The sequence below is a fragment of the Callithrix jacchus genome, chromosome 15, assembly GCF_049354715.1.
Source record: "Callithrix jacchus isolate 240 chromosome 15, calJac240_pri, whole genome shotgun sequence".
Taxonomy (NCBI): Eukaryota; Metazoa; Chordata; class Mammalia; order Primates; family Cebidae; genus Callithrix; species Callithrix jacchus.
The window spans coordinates 74797404-74821224 of NC_133516.1; the positions used below are offsets into that span (position 1 = coordinate 74797404).

General features: G+C 36.0%; 1 protein-coding gene across 1 annotated transcript in view; it reads right to left on the reverse strand.

The window, feature by feature from the left end:
* Positions 1–23821, reverse strand: part of APPL1 (adaptor protein, phosphotyrosine interacting with PH domain and leucine zipper 1) — a 46845-nt gene that overhangs the window by 3916 nt on the left and 19108 nt on the right. The window contains exons 10-21 of the mRNA XM_002758469.7: positions 23029–23187; positions 21867–22055; positions 19745–19787; positions 18343–18399; positions 15074–15168; positions 14709–14891; positions 11284–11336; positions 10042–10216; positions 9910–9946; positions 9008–9154; positions 2006–2056; positions 1294–1383 (exon numbers count right to left, since the gene is read on the reverse strand). Of these exons, the coding sequence (XP_002758515.1) occupies positions 1294–1383; positions 2006–2056; positions 9008–9154; positions 9910–9946; positions 10042–10216; positions 11284–11336; positions 14709–14891; positions 15074–15168; positions 18343–18399; positions 19745–19787; positions 21867–22055; positions 23029–23187 (1279 nt within the window). The remainder of the gene's footprint in view (positions 1–1293; positions 1384–2005; positions 2057–9007; positions 9155–9909; positions 9947–10041; positions 10217–11283; positions 11337–14708; positions 14892–15073; positions 15169–18342; positions 18400–19744; positions 19788–21866; positions 22056–23028; positions 23188–23821) is intronic.

Here is a 23821-nt window from a genome sequence, read left to right on the forward strand (position 1 = left end):
TTTTTTTTTTTTGAGACGGAGTTTCGCTCTTGTTACCCAGGCTGGAGTGCAATGGCGCGATCTCGGCTCATTGCAACCTCTGCCTCCTGGGTTCAGGCAATTCTGCTTCAGCCTCCCGAGTAGCTGGGATTACAGGCACATGCCACCATGCCCAGCTAATTTTTTTTTTTTGTATTTTTAGTAGAGACGGGTTTCACCATGTTGACCAGGATGGTCTCGATCTCTTGACCTTGTGATCCACCCGCCTCGGCCTCTCAAAGTGCTGGGATTACAGGCTCGAGCCACCGTGCCCGGCCTAAGATACATTCTTAGAGCCACTTCAATTCTTCTGCCATAAATACATACACATACTTCTGAAAACTTGATAAAAAGAAAAGTTACACCCAAACAATACATACCAAAATGAATTTTGGCACCATCCTGTAAAAGACAGCATTCAAACTAAAATCTAATGTTTTCTTTTTCTCTTTTTACAACCAACAACCAAATAAAGCCATCATCATCTCTCACTATACACTATAGAAAAAACCCTTGTAAGGGATCACCCCACACTCCTTTCCCTTCCCTTCTCCGGCCCTTTTCACCATCTCTGTCCAATTCATCTTGCTAAATCAGTTATCACCTTCCCTCAGCCTAGGCTATCAGGAAAGCCTCACTTCAGTGTCATCTTTGCCACTTCCCTCTTTTTTGTCCAGATGGCCAGCCCACAGCCAATGCTTACTGATCTGTTCTTAGTAAGTATCCCAGCTGTCTCCTCTTTTCCTTCTGTGAGTGCTACAACCCATAACATGCTCTTACAGTCTCATAAATCATTTATCTAATACATCCTTCGAGTTTTGCTCTGAAATTTGCTTTTAAAATTATCCTGTTGGATGGACAATGATTTGAAATTCCTGGCAGTATTAAAAATATATTATTTCATTATATATTACATATGTAATCTATAACATACATATATACACACACGTATATATATTTCCCCACATAGAAGGCAATTAAATGGCTTTCAGCAATGGCAATTAAGTCTAAACAGCCTCTCAAAAGAACTGCTTTGACAGAGACAACCTCCTCTGAAATGTGAAACAGTCGTATTACATGTCAACATAACTATAATATCAACATCATAACAAAAACCAGATGTTACCCTTTTCTGCTATGCTATGAATCATCTGTTTGTGAATTGGCTGAACAAGCAGAAATAGCCCTTAATTTGGAATTTCAAATCTAAAAGTCACGATGCTGAAATAAGTCTTCACAAACAACACATAAAGATCAGACATTAGGACTGTGTACCTTTTCAATCTGTTTTTGTTTACTGAGTTCTTTCTGTTGCTTCTCTTTTACTCTCTCTATTTCTTTTTGTTTTTCTGATGCCCTACGATCCTAAAGAACAGATAAATAAAACTAATGAATTAAATATGAAATAACTTTAAATTTTAGACATTTCAGTTAATACCACATTTGTAACCTTTCAGTTTTTATTTGCATTTATAAATGAGAAAGCACACCAACAGTTTACATTCAATGGTAAACAATTATCCAAATTCTAAATGCCATGTTGGTAATAGCATCCACTGTTAACCTTGCTTAGCAAAATCATTTTATTTACTTGCTAATATGAAAGAGATAATATATTATTTTAGTTAACATTTTTGGAAAATCAAGCATCTTGCTTTTTTTTTTTTTTTTTTTTTTTAAGATATTACAGTCTGGCTCTGGAGATATTAGAGTCAGGCTGGAGTGCAGTGGTGTGATCTCGGCTCCCTGCAACCTCACCTCCCAGGTTTAAGTCATTCTTGTGCCTCAGCCTCTTCAATACCTGGGATGACAGGTACATGCCACCACGGCCAACTAATTTTTGTGTTTTTGGTAGAGACGAGGTTTCACCATGTTAGCCAGGCTAGTCTCAAACTCCTGACCTCAAATGATTTGCCCACCTCAGCCTCCCAACGTGCTGCAACTGCAGGCGTGAGCCACTGTGCCCAGCCACATCTTGGATTCTTACCAGTTCAGCATGCAAAGCTATCTGTTTTGCCAGTCCAACAGAATCACATATCTAAAAAGAGAAAAGGTATTAAAAATTCAGGTAATTTTCATATCAAAGCAAAAATGTCAAGTATCCAAATAACTGATACAACTAGTTTTATAACTAATCCTAATACACTGCTTCAAGCAAAAGCATATTTAAGAATGCTTCAGCCCCAAAACCAAGGCTTTGTATGTTTTCCTTGGAGTCTATAGGCTTCAATGTTGACTCTCACCTTCTTCAAATACCCCACTTCTCGTTATGTCAAATTCATTACTGTCATAGTAAGGCTTGCAAGGAAATGAAGCAAGAAGCTGGTAATGCTGTTCTAAGTTGAAAACATCTGAAAATGGCTGGTTTTGGGAATATATGCCATTCCCAGCATAAATTAGAGACTAAAAGATTGCACCAGCTATCAGTGGCAGGAAAGACGGGTCTGTAGAGTCAGAAGGCCCAACCCATCAGCTTGGCTCTCTTCAGAGGAACATGCTTTGGTCAAACAGCTCAGCCAGCCTAGGCGAATTTAGGAGTTTTTCCAAAAATCTTAAAAATTATATAAGAATTTTATTGACAAGAAAAACTACAAAACACTGATGAAAGAAATTGAAGACACACAAAAAAATCCCATGCTCATGGATCAGAATAACATCGTTAAAATAACCATATTGCCCAAAGCAATCTATAGGTTCAATGCAAATAGCCAAAGCAATCTTAAGCAAAAAGAACAAAGCTGGAGGCATCACATTACCTGACTTCAAAATATATTACAAGAGTATGGTAAGCAGAACAGCAGGGGATTGTTACAAAAATAAGAAACATGACCAATGGAACAGAATAGAGAACTCAGGAATGAAGCCACATGTTTACAGCCAACTGATCTTCAAACAAAGCTGACAAAGAACTTTCACTGGGGAAGGGATATCCTCTTCAATAAATGGTTCTGCAAGATTGGAGAGCCACATGTAGAAGAATGAAAACAGACCCCTCTCGTTCACCATATACAAAAATCAACTTATACATTAAAGACTTAAACATAAGACCCAATACTATTAAAATACTAGAAGAAATCATAAGGATCAGAGCAGAAATAAATGAATCTGACATAAAGAAAACAATAAAAAGATCAACATGGGGAGAAAGGAAGCAAAACACACTGCTATGTGTGTACCTATGCAACTGTCTTGCATGTTCTGCACATGTACCCCAAAACCTAAAATGCATAAAAAATTTTAAAAAAAAGAAGAAAAAGAAGAAAAGAATATCAAAAAAAAAAAAATCAACAAAACAAAAAATTGGTTTTTTGAAAAGATAAACAAAACTGACATTTAGCCAGACTAAGAAAAACAAGGCTCACGTAAATAAAATCAGAGACGAAAAAGTAGACATTAAAATTGATACTGCACAAATTCAAAGGATCATTGGTAGCTATAATGAGAACTATATGCTATTAAATTGGAAAATCTAGAAGAAATGGATAAATTCCTAGACAAATACAACCTACCAAGACTGAACCACAAAGAAATCCAAAACCTGAACAGTCTAATAACAAGTAACAAGATCCAAACCATAATAAAAAGGCTCCTGGTAGAGCCCAGGACCCAATGGCTTTACTGCTGAATTCTACCAAACATTTAAAAAAGACCTAATATGTTCCCAAAAAATAGAGTAGAATACTTCCAAATTCATTCTGTAAGACCAGTGTTACCTGATACCACACCAGAAAAAGACATATCAAAAAAACTACAGCCCAATATATCTAATGAATATTAATGCAAAAATTCTCAACAAAATACTAGCAAACCGAATTCAACAGCATATTAAAAAGATCATTTATCATGACCAAGTGGGATTTATCCCAGGGATGCAAAGATAGTTCAACATATGCAAATCAATCAATATGCCAAATTATATCAACAGAATAAAGGACAGAAACTATTTGATCACTTCAATTGCTGCTGAAAGTGCATTTGATAGTTTAACATCCCTTCAGGATAAAAAAAAAACCTTCAAAAAAACTTGGTATAGAAGGAACATAGCTCAATATAATAAAAGCTATATATGACAGACCCACACCTAGTACCAAAAGGCTATCCATCTTAAATCTGGAACACGACAAAAATGCTCACTTTCACCACTCTTATTAATATTAAACACCGTACTAAAAGTCCTACCTATGGCAATCAGACAAGAGAAAGAAATGGCATCCAAACTGGAAAGAAAAAAGTCAAACTATCCTTGTTTGCAGATGATATGATGATCTTATATTTGGGAAAACCTAAAGACTTCACCAAAAAACTATCAGAATGGATGAATTAAGTAGTTTCAGGATACAAAATCAACATACAACAATCAGTAGCATTTCTATATGCCAACAGTAAACAATCTGAAAAAGAAATAACAAAAAGTAATCCCACTTACAATAGATGCAGATAAAATTAAATACCTAGGAATTAACCAAAGTGAAAGATGTCTATAATGAAAACTATAGGCCAGGTGCAGTGACTCAGGCCTGTAATCCCAGCACTCTGGGAGGCCAAGGTAGGTGGATCACTTGAGGCCAGGAGTTTGAGATCAGCCTGGTCAACATAGTGAAACCCCATCTCTACTAAAAATACAAAAATTAGCCAGGCATGGTGGCACACACCTGCAATCCCAGCTACCTGGGAGGCTGAGGCATAAGAATATCTTGAACCTGCAAGGCAATTGTTGCAGTAAGCCGAGATCATGCCACTGTACTCCAGCCTAGGCAATAGAGTGAGACTCTGTCTCAAAAAAAAAAAAAAAAACCCTATAAAACACTGATGAAAGAAATTGAAGAGGACACCCAAAATAGAAACATATTTCATATTCATGGATTAGAAGAACCAATATTGTTAAAATGTCCATACTACCCAAAGCAATCTATAGATTCAATGCAATCCCTATCGAAAAACCAATGACATTCTTCACAGAAATAGAAAAACATTCTGAAAACTTATATGGAATCATAAAAGATCCAGAATAGCCAAAGCTATTCTGAGCAAAAAGAACAAAACTAGATAAATCATATTACCTAACTTCAAATTACAATACTATAGAGCTATAGAAACCAAAATGACATGGTGTTTGCAAAAAAAGAAAAAAAAAGGCACATAGACCAATGCAACAGAATAGGGAACCCAGAAACAAATCCACACTACTACAGTGAACTCATTTTTGACAAAGGTGCCAAGAATATAATTGGGGAAAAGACAGTCCCTTCAATAAATGAATCCAGGAAAACTGGGTATCTACATGCAGAGGAATAAAACTAGAGCCCTCTTTCTTACCATATACAAAAATCAAATCAAAATGGATTAAAGACTTAAATCCAAGACCTCAAACTATGAAACTACTACAAGAAAATATTGGGGAAACTCTCCAGAACATTAGTCTGGGCTAAAATTTCTTGAGTAATACCCACAAACACAGGTAACTAAAACAAAAATGAACAAATAGGATCGCATTAAGTTAAAAAGCTTCTGCACAGCAAAAGAAACAACAAAGTGAAGAGACAACCCAGAGTGGGAGAAAATACTTGCAAACTATCGATCTAACAGGTGATTAATAACCAGAATTTACAAGGAGCTCAAACAACTCTATAAGAAAAAACTTAATAATCTGATTTTAAATTGAGCAAAAGATTTGAATAAACATTTTCAAAAAAAGACATACAAATAGCAAACAAACATGAAAAGGTCCTCAACATCACTGATCATCAGAGAAATGCAAATCAAAACTACAATGTATTATCTCACTTCAGTTAAAATGGCTTATAGCAAAAAAAACAAGCAATAACAAATGCTGGGAAGTATGTGGAGAAAAGGGAATTCTTTTCTTTTTTTTTTTGAGATGGAGTTTCGCTCTTGTTACCCAGGCTGCAGTGCAATGGCGTGATCTCGGCTCACTGCAACCTCTGCCTCCTGGGTTCAGGCAATTCTCCTGCCTCAGCCTCCTGAGTAGCTGGGATTACAGGCACGTGCCACCATGCCCAGCTATTTTTTTGTATTTTTAGAAGAGACGGGGTTTCACCATGTTGACCAGGATGGTCTCGATCTCTTGACCTCGTGATCCACCCGCCTCGGCCTCCCAAAGTGCTGGGATTACAGGCGTGAGCCACTGCGCCCCACGAAAAGGGAATTCTTGTACACTGTTGGTGGGAATGTAAATTAGTATAACCACTAATGGAGAAAAGTCTGGAGGTTCCTCAAAAAACTAAAAATGGAGCTTTCATATGATCCAGCTATCTCACTGCTGGGTATATACTTAAAAAAAGGATATCGGGCAAGCGCAGTGGCTCAAGCCTGTAATCCCAGCACTTTGGAAGGCTGAGGCGGGCAGATCACAAGGTCAAGGGATCCAGACCATTCTGGCCAACATAGTGAAACCCTGTCTCTACTAAAAATACAAAAATTAGTGGGGCATGGTGGTGCACACCTGCAGTCCCAGCTACTTGGAAGGCTGAGGTAGGAAAATTGCTTGAACCTAGGAGATGGAGGTTGCAGTGAGCCGAGGCTGTGCCACTGCACTCCAGCCTGGCAACAGAGCAAGACTTCATCTCAAAAAAAAAAAAAAAAAAAAAAAAGGAAATCAACAATAGATTGAAGAGATATCTGGACTCCCATGTTTGTTGCAGCTCTGTTCATAATAGCCACAATTTGGAAGCAACCTAAGTGTCCATCAACAGATGAATGGATAAAGAAAATACACACATGCACAATGGAGTACTATTCAGCCATAAAAAAGAATGAGATTCTGTAATTTGAATGAATGGTATGTGGATAAAGAAAATGTGATACTTATATACAATGGAGTACTATTCAGCCATAAAAAAGAATGAGATTCTGTCATTTGCAACAACATAGATGGAAAATGGAGGTATTATGTTAGGCAAAATAAGCCAGGCACAGAAAGACAAGTATTTCAGGTTCTCACTTATTTGTGGGATCTAAAAATCAAAGCAATTGAACTCATGGAGACAGAGAGGAGAAGGATGGTGACCAGAGGCTGAGAAAGGTAGTGTAGGGATGGGTGCTAGAAGGATGGTTAACAAGTATGAAAAAAAGAAAGAGGATGAATAAAACCTAGTATTTGATAGGACAGGGGGACTATGGTCAATAATAATTATACATTTAAAAATAACTAAAAAGAATATAATTGGATTGTTTCTCATACAAGGATAAATGCTTAAGGGAATGAATACTCAATTTTCCATGATGTGATTATTATGCATTGCTTGCCTGTACCAAAATATTTCATGTACTGCATGTACTGTGGGTACCTACTGTGTACCCACAAAAATTAAAAAAGTTAATCCTACTTTCACCATTTTAGCTCTAATCAGTCTCTTGAGAAACTTCGTTACTATGATATTCTCAATAATTGTTCCATTAAAGATTTTTTTCCAGCTGGGCGTGGCAGCTCACGACTGTAATCCCAGCACTTTGGAAGGCTGAGGCAGGTGGATCACTTGAGGTCAGGAGTTCAAGACGAGCCTGGCCAACATGGTAAAACCCTGTCTGTACTAAAAATAGAATAATTAGCCAGGTATGATGGCAGATGCTTGTAGTCCCAGATACTTAAGAGGCTAAGGCAGGAGAATCACTTTAATCCAGGAGGCAGAGGTTGCGGTGAGCAAAGATTGTGTCACTGCGCTCCAGCCTGGGCAACAGAGCGAGAATTCGTCTCCAAAAAAAAAGTTATTTTCCATAGGGGAAAAAAAAGTACTAGAGGAAAACCTAGGGAACACTCTCTTGCACATTGGTTTAAGCAAAGATTTTCTGCCTAAGATCTCGAAAGCATAGGCAACAAAAATAGACAAATAGGGCTTAATTAAACTAAAAAGTATCTGCATACCTAAAGTAAGAGTAAACAGATAACCAGTTGAATGAGAAAACGTATTTGGAAACTATTCATCCAACTGGGGACTAATACCCAGAACATAGAAGCAACTCAACAGGGAAAAAAACAAACCCATTTAAAAGTATGCAGAGGATAATACACACTTTTTAAAGGACATAAAAACAGCCACCAGGTATATGAAAAAAAATGCTCAACATCACTAATCATTAGAGAAATGCAAATCAAAATGACAATGAGCTATTCTTACCCTATCATTAAAAAGACAAAAAATAACAGATGTTGGTGAAATGCAGAAAAAAGGGGAACTCATACACTTTTGGTAGGAACATAAACCAGTACAACCACTATGGAAAACAGCATGGAGATCTTTCAAAAACTAAAAATAGAACTCACATTCAATCCAACAATCCCACTACTGGGTATCCACCCAAAATTAAAGAAATCTACATTAAAAGGATACCTGCACTCACATGTTTACTATTTGCTATTCAAAATAGCAAAGCTATGAAATCAATCCAAATATTCATTCACAGATAAATGAATAAAGAAAATGTGGTACATGTACACAATGGAGTACTATTCAACCATAAACAAGAACAAAATCATGTCATTTGCAGCAACATGGATGGAACTAGAGGTCATTATCTTACGTGAAATAAGCCAGGAACAAAAAGACAAGTATCACATGTTCTCACTTGCATGTGGGAGCTAAAATTTGATCACGTGGAAGCAGAGAGTGGAATGGTAGATAACAGAGACTGGGAAGGCTGAGTGATAGGGAAAGGGGAGGATGAAGAGAGGTGAGTTAAAGGGTACAACCACAAATTATGATAAAAGGAATATATTTAATATCTGACAGCAGAGTAGGGTGACTATACTTAACAAAAATGTATTGTACTTGGGTGATGGACACCCTAAATACCCAAACTTGCTTACTACACATTACATACATGTAACAAAATTCATGTGTACTTCATATATTTGTATAAATTGTAAATAATTCAATCAGTAATTACTAATTTAATAAGAATTTAATAATTATTAAATCTTAGAATCATTTGGTAAGTGGTTACGGCAGAGATATTCTGGAAAGCTATGTACCTTTTCCCCCTCATTGTTTGACTCGAATATATAGCAGACTGATGACAGATTACTTTCACTTCTCCCGCCTGATGTCCGAAGAACAAACCCAAAAAGGCGCTTATTTTCCTGGTGTGTAGCATACAAAACTACACAAGGCAATGGAAACTGCCACAGAAAACATCAGAAGCAAACATGAGATCTTGCAAATCATTACAGCAGCACTCATGACAAACTCATATGCTAAGTTCTAAAAATATCATAAATATTTTAATTTAAAGACAATTATTTTAACAGACTTGTAAAGCAGAAACAAGTAATGTCATATTTGGTTTGAATTACCAAGCAGAACAAGAGGCTGTTGAATATTTATTAGTCATTAACACATTTTACATAGACTGAATTTAAAAAGTGGTCTTTTTAATAAATGATTAAATAGAAACACATAGTTATTTAACATTTAATCATTTATTAAATAGAAACACATATTTATATGTTAAATAACAATGTGTTTCTATTTAATCATTTATTTAATATTTATAACTATGTTTCTATTTAATCATTTATTAAATAGAAATGACAAATAGAAATTATTAAATAGAACATAAATAACTATGAAATAAACTCACTTATGTTCACTTTCTCATTCCTACTGTTAATTTATTTGATGTATGATATATGCTTCCTAACTAAGGGATAAACACTAAGTATCACACCAAATTGTGTTAATTCTTTTAAGTTACATAAAATATTCAATGACAACTTTTTGGAGATGGCCATAGACTTAACTACAACAGCCAAAGACCAATCAGAGCTGATAGTATCACACTTGAATATACAGGATCAGGATTATTACCAAGTTGTAAGATGTGTGTATATACACAATGGGACCTAAAACAAAGCTTAAATCATGTGAAACTCACCGTAAGCCTTGTAACTTGTGTCTGTGGATCAATTAACCTAAAATAGTAATTTTAAAATTGGAAAACATTTTAATTAGGCTGAAATTATGTAAATGTTTTTTCTACAGTTTTTTAAGGGAGGGTTTTACTTACTTTAAACAGTCACAAGTGACTAATAAATGTGATTCTGTCATACGAAAGATGTTATGGATGGCTCGGGCAGCTAAGATTTGGCGCATGGTTTCATAAACAACATCCGGATGGTCATCTGATTTCACCTCCATTGAACCAAGGAATCGAACAATAAATAACTGGTGAAGAATAGAATCTATAACAGAACAAGGTGATTACATATTTTTAAACACCATATTTCTTTTCCAAAAGAATAAAATACACTGCTTCCTTTTAGATTTTCTAGTGAAAAATTCAACAACCTAAGGGAGACATTTCAAAATAACTCCTAACTATAGTATTCTAAGTTTTAGGAAAATTAGGGTTTCAAATTCAAATAGCTAAAAGTAATGCTTCAACAACTGGTGGTTCTCAGGCCAGGCATGGTGGTTCATGCCTGTAATTATAGCACTTTGAGAGGCTAAGGCAGGAGGATCCCTTGAGCCCATGAATTCAAGATCAGCCTGGGCAACAAAGGGAGACCCTGTCTCTAAAAAAAGAAAAAACAAAAAATAAAAAAAAAAAATCAACAACTGATGGTTCTTACAGATTGTCTGTAAGTTTAGAATTAAAATAAATAGGTCAAGCATGGTGGCTCATGCCTGTAATCCCAGCATTTTGGGGGCTGAAGCAGGCAGATCACAAGGTTAAGAGATTGAGACAATCCTGGCCACCATGATGAAACCCCATCTCTACTAAAAATATAAAAATTAGCCAGGCATGGTGGCATGTGCCTGTAGTCCCAGCTACTTGGGAGGCTGAGGCAGGAGAATAGCTTAAACCTGGGAGGCGGAGCCTGCAGTGAGCCGAGATTGCAACACTATACTCCAGCCTGGCAACAGAGTGAGACACCATCTAAAAAAAAAAAAAAAAAAAGAATTAAAATAAATAGTTAGTGGGGGAAAAAAAAAACAAAACAAAATTTATGCTCTAGTACCAGAAGTGAAACATCAACTACTAGGAAAAGCCTGAAAGGTATCTTAGGCACTGTTTATTTGACTACAAGGTCAAAAGTATGAGAGTCTATCATTTTGTGTGAATCACAACATCCTAAATTAGATTAAGTTCTGTTGCTTCAAGAGTACTATGAATAAGTAGAGGAAATTCTGAAGTAAAGACAACATTAAAACTGAGCATGGTAGCAGAGCAAATATAAATGACAAATTTTTCACGGTTTGCTGAGAAGCAGTTCTAAAATAGATGAATGCTGCACATCTGTTTTACCTTCAGTTTCAGATTTTGTACTTCCTCCAGATTCTCCAAATGGATTTGTACGCCTGAAGCGTTTAGAAGAAAATATGGTCAGTTACCATGAATCACATAGAAGAAATCTAATCATTTTAAAACCAGAGTTAACATTTTAAAAAGAATGCTCTAAAATGTCCCATCCTGCTAAGAAACACTATTGATCACTAAATGACTATGATGAAAGCCTCTGCCCTCACACACTAACTGATCAATGTTGATGCATTTTAGAAGACACAGATGAATCAGGAGTTTAGCCGTATACGACAAAAAAATCAGCACAATAATAAACCATGTTGCAAAAGTACTTGAATTTAAATAAGCTAGCACAGAAGAACACTTTAGTTGCAATCTTTGCTAGAGAACTCCAGGAATATCCTGGAATTGTAAAAACTTCTTTTTACGTTCTCTACACATTGCAAGTTAACTATAATCTAGCTTTAAATTTGTATTTCTTAAAGCATAAGTGTGGGTAACCCCCCATACAGACACCGAGGAATGAGAGCTAAGCAGAACCCTGGCACAGTTAGGGCTTGAGGAATATCTCACTTTATAGTGTTACTACTCAGCTATTTCCTTTTATATAATCCTTTATATAATCATATATTAGTTTATAGAATTAGGGCTTGATGAATCCCTTTATATAATCCTCTATATATAATCATATAATAGTTAATAGTATGAGTGCCTAAAGAATATTTCCCTACATATATACCTATAATTATATCTTAGTTTATATTGGAGGAATGCCTAGAGTGGACACAATACAGAGCATGAATTAAGGAATAAGCAGCTTATAATCAGAGGAATGCCTAAGAGCAGACACAGTGCAGAGCATGATTTAAGGGAAAAACAGTTATGCCAGGACAAGAATCCATGGCCCAGGGGGCAGTGTTCAGTATCGTAAAGATACCCGCTGTATGGCAGGCTTGGGGCAAGAGCCACTTCTGATAAAGGAGTTGTAGGACCTTACTCCAGTTCTTGTGGAAGGCTGCCCTCAGAACAGCAATCCACCTTGGTGACTGTGAACTTTATCAGCTCTTGCTACTGTGCTGCTTGAAAAGCATCTTCCCATAGAACCCACTGGAAGCTGCCAGAAGGTGGCAGTAACCCTGACAGCTCTGTCACTGCTACGTGACTTAAAGCATCCTCCTATAAATCTTCTTTGAAGTAGTTTGACCATAGATAGAAGTATTGCACACTGCGCACGGCCCACCTTCAAACTTCAGTGACCTAATCGGGGTGGACCCCTTACTGCGCACGGTCCTTGCCTTCGTGGGAACAGGCCCCTTGCTGTGCACTGTCCACCTCCTGGCCTAGGTGACCTGATGGGGGGTGGACCCCATGTTTTATTGCTCACGACCCTATCACTGTCCTTAAAGATGACTTCACTCACTGCCTTGCCCCCTAACCTATACACAATAAATACTCATGCTTCTGGACATTCAGGGCCTCGCCTGACTCTGCTTATAGGTGGTGTGGCCCCCCGAGCCCAGCTGCGTTTTTCTTGTACTTCTATATCCTGTCTCTTTATTTCTCAGATCCTGCGCCTCAGCACAGCATAAGGCTCACCCCACGACCCTGTGGGGCCATCAGCCCTACATCTGGCTCCCAACGTGCCCTACACATAAGTAACAATGCAAAAAGAAAAGTGAACTGGAGATGGAAGCTACTTTTCTCCTTAGTGTGCGTGGCTTGTGGCACACCACAGTGAAGGAAGAAAAGTACAATTCAAAGTAGTTTTTGAAGGGCTGCGTGTTGTGGCTCACACCTGTAATCTCAGCACTTTTGGAGGCCAAGGCATGAGGACTATTTGAGCCCAAGAGTTTGAGATCTGCTTGGGCAACACAGAAAGATCCCGTCTCTACCAAAAAATTTTAAAAATTAGCTGGGCATGGTGGTACATTCCTGTGGTCCTGGCTCTGCAGGAGGGTGAGCCAGGAGTATCCCTTGAACCCAGGAGGTCAAAGCCGCAGTGAGCTATGATCATGCCACTGCACTACAGCCTGAGCAACAGAGTGAGATCCTGTCTCAAAACAAAAAAAGCAGGTTTTGGAAGCAAACAGAGAGCTAAGTGGTTCTAAAACAAAAACAAAAAACACTGACATTAAGATAACAGGAAATTAGGCCAGGTACAATGGCTCAAGCCTATAATTCCAGCACTTTGGGAAGCCAAGGTGGGCAGATCACGAGGTCAAAAGTTAGAGACCAGCCTGGCCAATATGGTGAAACCCTGTCTCTACTAAAAATACAAAAAATTAGCCAGGCGTGGTGGCAGGCGCCTGTAATCCCAGCAACTCAGGAGGCTGAGGCAGGAGAATCGCTTGAACCCAGGAGGTGGAGGCTTCAGTAAGCCAAAACATGCATTGCACTCCAGCCAGGGCAATAATGCAAGACTCTGTCCCAAAAAAAAAAAAAAAGACAACAGGAAATTAATCTCTTTAGTACGTATCTGACCTATTACATCAAATGCTAAGTGTATTTCCATAATCAAATGTAAATTACTTTTTTTGGGTCATAGCCATTTTATCCAAATTAATGTATTATCAATTTATTAGGTGTCCACTCTACTTAATAAACAAATTGCCTTAAGTCATGTTTCCTTCATCTATAGCTAAGGAAAATTTTAACTGCTTTATATTCATTATATAACAAAAGATGGCTCATTAATAATTAAAAACAGTGATAATGTTTTAGTAATTTCCTGAAGATTTCTTATTCTGGCATAAGATAATATTTTCTGGCCGGGTACGGTGGCTCACACCTGTAATCCCAGCACTTTGGGAGGCTGAGGCAGGTGGATCACGAGGTCAAGAGATCGAGACCATCCTGGTCAATGAGGTGAAACCCCATCTCTACTAAAAATACAAAAATTAGCTGGGCATGGTGGCGCATGCCTGTAATCCCAGCTACTCGGGAGGGTGAGGCAGGAGAATTGCTTGAACCCAGAAGGCGGAGGTTGCGGTGAGCCAAGATCGTGCCATTGCACTCCAGTCTGGGCAACAACAGCGAAACTCCGTCTCAAAAAAAAAAAAAAAAAAAAGGTAATATTTTCTAATAAACATATATCACATGTATTACCTTCAAGAATTTTTTTAAAAATGTCATGACCTGAAAACAGGGCTATCAACTTTCTTCTGCAATTTTAAAAGCAAACATCTAAGAAGTAGACCTAATGAGCAATTCAGAATTAAATATTTTGAAACTAAGTTATCTTAACTCCTTAACTGAGGCAGAAGACATAAAGAAAAGCCTGCATGATTCTTCCCTAACTATCAATATGTTACAAAGAAACTACAACATAGCTGAGATACATGATAAATAAGAGAAGACTCTCAAACATAGACAGGGGATTATAACCCTTACAGACCACAGCACGAAGTACCTGTGATGCTATCACCCACCTGCCTCCCTGGCCAGAGGCTTTTGCTTGGCCAGGCTGATCTTCACACACTGGAGAAATTATGTCAAACTGTATTGGGGTATCTGGGGCAACAAGGGAATCTAGAGAAAGAGCAGCCAAATTTGTAGACTCAGATCCTAGGGATCCTGAACTGCTGGTTCGAGCTGTCAGTGGCCGAGACTGTCTAAACACAAAACAAGAAGGCATTACATTTAATTTTCTCTTTTGGATATTAAATATTAACACACTATGAAAAAAGAAAACCCAATATTGTAAATCAATGAGAAATCTTGAAACATAATCCCGTATCACAGATACTTTAAATAGCCCATATCGTTTTTTAAATAACTCAGTGTGGTAACTTACCCTCCTGCTGGCCGCAGGCTCTCGTGCCTCTGCTGGAAAGATGGGGAAGGAGTGACAGCTTCCAGAGCTGACTGATTTACTCGTGCAGCCGTTTCCTATTTTAATTTTTTTTTAAAGGACTAATATTAGTAAAGTAAGCAAACCAGAAGTTTGAATGTAACTTTGAATTGTTAGAATGCTTCTGAGTTACACTTAAAATATAAATAGAGCTACTAAAGTAGTTCCATATTTTCTTAATATTAGGGTACATATGTTGATTTATTTCCTATAATCTATAAATAAAATTTCTGATTTTCTACCTATACACAATTATTATATATTGCTTTTCTTTAATTTTTCTAAATTCCCTGCAAATGTTGCATACTTTAAATTTTTAAAGAAAATACTGGTTTTTTTCTTTAAATTTTTAACTACTAGATTATTTTTGATTAAAGTTTGTATTGCTAGCACCCAGCCCAGTGCCTGATACAATGGACAATTGATATATTTGTTGAATAAAGAAATTCAGGAGTAGGAAATACTCATAAAATATGAGTATTTTATAACTATGCTGGAAGTTTTCATGATTTTCCAGAATATATTTATGCTCAGAAATATCTGTTTATTAATTTATAAAGCTGTCATATTTTCAGACCAAAAAATTGAAAATAAGAAAGCTTTCCATAGAAATACTTTAGACTTACTGTTTTATTTAAAACAGACTAAATAAAAATTATATTTAAATTAAAAATCTGTTTTAATAATGTATAGTTAACATTACTCTTCTTGTATACTTAAAAATGGTTAACATGGTAAATTTGTGGATTTTATCACAATTTTTTAAATGGTCTGTTTTTGGGAGATAGGTTCTCTGTTGCCTACACTGGAGTGCAATGGCATGATTATGGCTCACTGCAGCCTCGATCTCCTATGCTCAAGCAATCCTCCCCTCACAGGCTCCTGAGAAGTTGGTACTGCAGGATATACTCCATAAAAATGGTCTTTAAATTAGAAAAAATAATTACAAAACGGGTTTGCATTTCTTGTCTCATAGTCAGCAAAATCACCAATACAATGCCATAAACTGATCAAAATTTCTATTCTAATACAGATAAAATAATTCTGGATAACCTAGGAAATATTAATTAAAAATTAGAGTTCTGATAATTAGTAAGAAAAGACTGTAAGTATTACAAACTATTCAAATTCAAACACTGTATTCCCTAGATGATAAAATAAATCATTTAATTTGTATTTTAATTGTATTTTTTGTTGTTCCCAAGTAACCTTACAAAAAGGAAAAGCTAGATTGGTGGGAGATCAAATTACTAAAAGCAAAAGACTTCTCTACAGTTACCACTGATTTTCCATAATTAAACTCATAATTGATTGTATTATACGTAATTATAATACATTATATGTTACAGTATAAATATAATAACATTATTATAAAACTAACAAATTACTAATATGTTGGAGGTCATGAGATTTTGTTTCTATGGTTCAAAACTTCCTCCTAGGCATTTCTTAGCTGGCACCTCAAAGCCATTAAGATAAAAACAGAACTCTTCTTTCCCAAATTCTTCTCTTCCCTTGGGTTTAAAACCTGGAAGTCATCTTTATCTTATTCATCTCCTTCATCCTTCACATCAATTAGTTACTAAACTAGTCTAGTCTAGCTCTCCCATCTAAACAACCATTACATCAGTAGCAGATTAAGATTTAGAAGAGTGAGAGCCTCCCAAAGAAATTATCTTTCCCAGCCTCAGCTGAAATCATGAGCCGGTGCCAAGCCATGGGAGTTGCCTGGATTGTCATAGCACAGACAGGCCCACCAAGAGTGGCAGAGGTCAGACAGCTCCTGTCCTAGAGTCAAGTCTTTTTCCAACAATACTGAAGGACCCACCTAACTCTGTACCCCAGGGTTCTATCTGTATGTTTGGACTGCACATATGGCTATGTCTACATGTCAGGGTTTGTCTGTTCTGATATCCTTGCTACTCAAAGTATAATTTGCAAAACTGGGCATTCAAGTTGTATCACCCTAGACATAGTGAATCATATTAGGCATTTTAACAAGACTGCTAGGTGATTTGTATGCATATTTCAATTTTGTATTCTCTATCAAGAACCTTTAACTTGATTGGGTTGTGGTGGTTTATGCCTATAATCCCAGCACTTTGGGAGGCCAAGGCAGGTGGATCACCTGAGGTTGGAAGTTCGAGACCAGCCTGGCCAACATGGCAAAACTCTGTTTCTATTAAAAATACAAAAATTGGCCAGGCGTGGTGGCACAGGCCTGTAGTCCCAGCTACTCAGAAGGCTGAGGCAGGAGAATCACTTGAACCTGGGAGGCGGAGGCTGCAGTGAGCTGAGATTGCACCACTGCACTTCAGCCTGGGTGACACAGCAAGACTCTGTCTCAAAAAAAAAAAAAGAATATTTAATTACATTACTAGTTTCATAAACTTGCCATTTCTACATCTGCATTTGTGCTTTTGGTTTTTTTCTCTTATCTGTACTCTCTTCTTTTCCTCAAAACACAAACAAATGCTACTCAACTCAGGTTTCCACCATCTCCACAGAGCTTTCTCTAAAGTCCACACTGATGTTAAAACTTAGTCATCACCATATGCTTTCAATTACATCCTGTTTTATCTAAAATGTTACTTAAAGTTTTAGTTTTGTCTCTCCATACAGAGAGGCTCCTGGAGGGCATGGCTCAATTTTCTTCTCTATTTCCTTTCTTCATGGTGCTTAACACGAGTAAAACAGTCAACACCCAATAAATATTTGTTGACCGACTGAGTTGAGTACCTTTTGAAATAATTTATTGTTCTAGGAAGACTACTCATTACATAGCACATTAAAGCTATTCCTTCAATTCAGATGTAGTGGCTCACACCTGTAATCCCAGCACTTTGGGAGGCCAAGGTGGACAGACCACCCGCAGACAGGAGTTCAAGACCAGCCTGACCAACATGGACAAACCAGTCTCTATTAAAAATACGAAAATTAGCCAGGTGTGGTGGCACGTAATCTCAGCTACTCGGGAGGCTGAGGCAGGAGAATCAATTGAACCTGGGAGGTGGAGGTTTTAGTGAACAGAGATCGGACCACTGCACTCAGATCTGGGCAACAGAGCAAGACTCCATTTCAAAAAAAAAAAGACTACTCATTCAAGGCCAAATTAAAAAATTACAGAACTTGAGAAATTATGAATAAAAACATGTAAGCCACAAAATTACTCAATTTTGCTAGATCTGGGTAACATAAAATAAAAATATTACCTCTGGATTTTCACTTAAGTATATTTGTTTAGATATGTTGTTTATTGTACAGATCCACTACAAGATGAAAAAATAGAAAAATATAATTAATAATAATTTTTTCTATAAAGCTTATCTTATAAAGGCAAATGTTCAATACTAAATTGCAGCAGATGTTTCATTGGAAGTAATACATTTATCTTCCTTATAAGAAAACATTTCGTAAGTAAGGTACATATATAAAAATATGTATAAAAGAATATTCAACATTTTTATTATTTATGAAAACATTTAGTATATTTATGTAAGAAGCTCAAGTTTAATTCATATAAGGAAATAAAACAGCAATTATGTTAAACTATACTTAATAATCTAAATTTTTCTTTTTATCACTTCCCCTCCTAAGCCTCACCAAACAAGACAGTGTGAACTCAGGTATCATAATTAACACAAATGCAAAAAATTTAAAAGATAAATATATTCTTGGTGAATATATTTTACATGCCTCCCTTCTGTCAAGTTTATAAATTATTAGCATAGAAAACAATCTCTGCTGTAAATCTTCTGCTTAACTCTCGAGGATTTGAGTGTGTGTTAAGCCTCACTAAACAAAACAAATACTGTTTGGAAAACTATGCAGAGAACAGACATTTGTCTGTGTTCCTCAGAGACCAAAAGCAAGATTTAATATTAACTCTTTTCCATAAGAAGTAAATAAAGGTAGATCACTATAGCATTTCCAACTTTTTGTCTCTTACCAACACAATTATAATGCCAAATAAAAAGGCTAAAAATCAAGCTAGGGTATATTTTCATGGAAGAATGTTTCTCAAGATAAAGGTTTGAAGCATCAATTCTTGCTAAGACTTTACCTTCCATATCTTATATAGTAGGAGTAAAAATGGAGCCAAAAATAAAAGGCTCATGAGGAAGAACAGAGACTCCCAAATTTTTGTTTTTCTATCTTTCATTTCCCCAAGGTTTTCAGCTTTAGTTGCTTCCTGACGTGTCACATCTGCTGCCACTATGTTCTTAGTGCAGCAAATAGTGTCTCAAAGGATTGGTGAGAGAAGGGAATAAACTGTTACCTCATGATACTAACAGCCTGCCAGACAGCAACAGTCACAAGGTCATTTCTGAATCTGAGCTTTTAAAATAGCAGAGATGATCTCTAAGGTCCCTCCCACTATAAAATTCTGTAAGAGACTTAAGAATGTTACTTGAGGACAATAGACTTTTACAAAAAAAAAAAGAAAGAAAAATTTGTAATAAACTAGGATTCTATAATGAACACATTAATATATATTTTGTCATCAGAAAAATATTTTAAATTATTTATTTTAATAATAAATAAATATCACTGAATATGACATTTAGTCAGTGAATAAATGTCACTGAAGAAATGAACTAGGTAAAATTTTACCTCTTCATGATCTTTTTTACTCTCTGCTTGCAAAATTGAAGATCTGGAAGAGAAGAGATGTTTGAGTCTCAACTGTTTAAAAAAATACTTTCAACATAATCTGAGAGAATTTTTTATCTTTAAAGGTAAAGGAATATATAAACACCAATCGATATTAAAAGAAAAAAAAAAAAACACAACCAACAGTATCTTAGGAAATGGAGACTACCAGAGGTAACAGGACACAGACTTTAACAACTCTGACTCTGGCTATCTGTGCCAAGATGTACCAAAAAGGAAACAGGTGCTGATCCTCAGAAGATAGATCATGACTAAATTACATTTCAGTGAAGATAATGCATTCCAACACATCATATATATTTCATATATATTATGAACTTATCAAATATATTTCAAATACACCTCAATGATCCTAATAGAAAAAACTTTACTTCATTAATTCTCCTTTAACATTAAATCAAATACTTTGATATATCAATCATTAAACATATTATTTTGCTTTTCTATAGATATAAGAGTTAGAGAAAATAATTTTTACTAATTTTGCATCACAACAGGAATGTGAAATGGGAAATCATGGTAAGCATTAAACAAAAAGTAAGCACTTAAAGTAACATGTTAACAAGTCGGTAATTTTGATAAATAAATACAGTGATTCCCAACACCCAACATCTAGTGTGATAAATGCACACAATATTGGCATTCATTATGTTTGTAGAAGAAATGTGAAATTAACCATTTTGATAAAGGATACTAACCTATTTTTTTTTTAAGAGGGAAAGCTCAAATATATTTATTTTCATAATATCTTAATGTGCATAAATACAGGGGAAAAATGACTTTCCGGGAACCCAGAGGCTGCTCCTGAACATTAACTTAAGAAAGTTCAAAGGTCAAAAACAGTATTTTAATTGAGTGGGGAGGGGGAAATGGCAGATAGTCTAAACATCTATCATTAGGAAAATGTTTAAATTATAATGTATGTCCTTAAATAAGTTATAGTATAGCCATTATAACATGTTTTTAATAGGTGGCTGCAGATCCAAATTATAATATTTCAACTATTTTTAAAATGTACGGAGGTTAAAAATTGGAAGGCAATGGACAAAAAAGTTAATTGTTGCTTTTGGTTAATAAGACAGTAGGATTTTTTCATACTCCTTTTTATGTTTTCCATGCTTTTTGAAAATTTCCTTTAAATGCTACTTTAAAGATTCTCATTTAATGCAAAGGTAATAGAAGGCTGGGCGTGGTGGCTCACGCCTATAACCCCAGCACTTTGGGAGGCTAAATCAGAAAGATTAGTTAAGTCTGGAAGTTCAAGACCAGCCTGGGCAACATGATGAGACATCTCTACAAAATATTTTTTTTTAATTGCCAGGCATGGTGGCATGCACTTGTGATCCTAGCAACTTGGGATCCTTAGGTGAGAGGATCCCTTGGTCCCAGGAGGTTGAGGCTACAGTGAGCCATGTTCACACCACTGCATTCCAGCCAGAGCGACACAGTAAGACCCTGCCTCAAATAAACAAAAAAGGTAATGGAAATTTTTTTAAATGGTATTATTATATCATTAATTGGAAAATAATCTAATCAGAAATATTTGATTAACATTTTAAAATAACACTATTGTTAGCACCTACTATGTCAGTCACATTACATATGCTAGAATTTCTGTTCCTCACAACAATTTACAAAGTAGGGATTACAACTCCCCCATTCACATTTTACATGAAGGAAAATAGAGCTGAGAGGGGATAAGTCTGAGGTCACACAGTAAGTAATAAATCCAAACTTTGAAATTTCTGACCCCAGGTTTAGGACTCTTTCCATTAACTTGTTCTGTCTTCTCCCATACTATGCAAGATTTTCAGTTGCAGTTCCTTAATATGAAATCACAGGTCTTTACTATATGACATTGCTTTGACAACTTCAAAATATCAAGAAACCATAACCAAGTCAGAAACAAAAATTCAATATAATTCTACAAGATTAAAAAGCAATTTATCTCAATATATAATAAACCTAAAATGTCCATAAAATTTCTAAACAAAAAGGAATTATCCCACATTTCAGTAGTTTAAAATATTATAGATTATTAGTAGTAGAAAAAAATACTAACTTTTTTCCATCAAAAGAAGTGATCTGAAAACAGTATCGTCTGTCTTCACAGTCCACAGCCATCACTGAACAGTTGTCTATGTCCATGGCCAGGCCTCCTGCTACATCCCCACGGGCCTGACTCATCAAATTTCCACCCTGCGTGAAGTAAAACTGTCTGTCCCAGGTGGAAGACACCAAACCTGTTTTACTAAACGAAGAAACACATTCACTCTTTAATAACGACATACCTGAAATCTCATCATCAGCCAGACACAAGATAAAGCATGTTACAAAGAACTGGCTTGCAAAAAGGCACCAAGGTGCCAAGAAAATAAATATAAATATACTTTCAGTCTCTAAGATAAATTCATCCATGTTGACTCACTTTTGTGAATGTATATACAGTTTCCAAAACAAGGCTGAAAATTATAAAATTGCAGCTGTAATAATAATGCTCCATAAAATATAGGTTATAGCTCAACTTCCAGGAGAGTAAATTCAAAACAATAGAATTTATTTTATTTCCAGGGTTAACCTGCTCCATCCTATCTTCAGGTGAAAACTAACATTTTACTTGGTGCTATAATCACACATATCTTAAAGTAAGATCAATGATATTTAATAACATTCTCATGTTCTGATACAATATGTCAATATTTATTTAAACTCAAATTAGTTTCATTTCTTTCTTTCTTTTTTTTCTCACTCTGTCCTCCAGAGGCTCACTGCAACCTCTGCCTCCCGGGTTCAAGTGATTCTCATGCCTCAGCGTCCTGAGTAGCTGGGATTACAGGTGTGAGCCACCATGCTCAGCTGATTTTTGTATTTTTAGTAGAGGTGGGGTATCACCATGTTGGCTGGTCTCAGACTCCTGACCTCAGGTGATCCGACTGCCTCGGCCTACCAAAGTCCTGTGATCACAGGTGTGAGCCATCACACCCAGCTTTGGTTTCACTTCTTTTCTCATTCTACATTATTCAATAAATATCTAGGTAGGATTTTACTTCTGAAAAGTACTCATGTACCTCATCTGTCAAAAAGTTCACATAAATACTAACACCTCTAAAAAGTTTCAACCTCTAGTAAAAATCAAAACAATGACAACATCAATTATTTATTATATTCATTTGGTATTGTCTTACATGATATACAATATACAAAAATAACAATAGTTTTCTTACTTCCTAGCATTAAGGTATCCAGCCTTTCGGGTTAAGTTTCGATTAACAGGAAATTTGGTGGGGTCTGGGTCAGGCACATATAAAGGGTCACTGGCTACTTCCAAATCCTCTATTGTCTGTTGCATGGTCTCTACATCACTGTCCATTTCCCTGCGAACACTGACAGAGACAGAATTGTTTACTACAAATCACAACCAATAAGAACCTACCAATCATGTTTACCTGTATATTTGTTTCGCATATTTTCTTAAAGAGAAGAAGAGTGGCACGGGTGGTTAAAACAACACAAATATATTTTAAAACAGGTTTATATTTTATTTGAATCTTAAGATATTTTGGAAACAATATTAAATTAAAAAAACTAATGACTCCCTACTGACTGCCTGATTTTGGCAATTTTCAAACTGCTCTGTCCTGTGCCTTTAAAACAACAATCAATTACATCTCTCTCCATACCACAGACTGACCACATACACTGCTCAACATTTTGAACCTGATGAGAACTACTTTCTCTCTCTAAGCTTTCATGGCTTGGAAACAATATTTAGTAATCTCCCACCAAACTCCCACAATTTCAAGTTTAAAGATATTTTCACTTATGGAGAATTACAATTATGTGTCTGTTATACATAAAACTGAGTTTAGAAACAATAAAATTACCACTACTATGAAATTCAAAGTTTACAATCTATGGAAAAAAAGAGGTAAACAAGAAGTAACCATGAATCACATAAGAAACTCTCATGACAAGGAAAATATTCCCTCAGGAAATTAAATGGTAAATATCTCTACA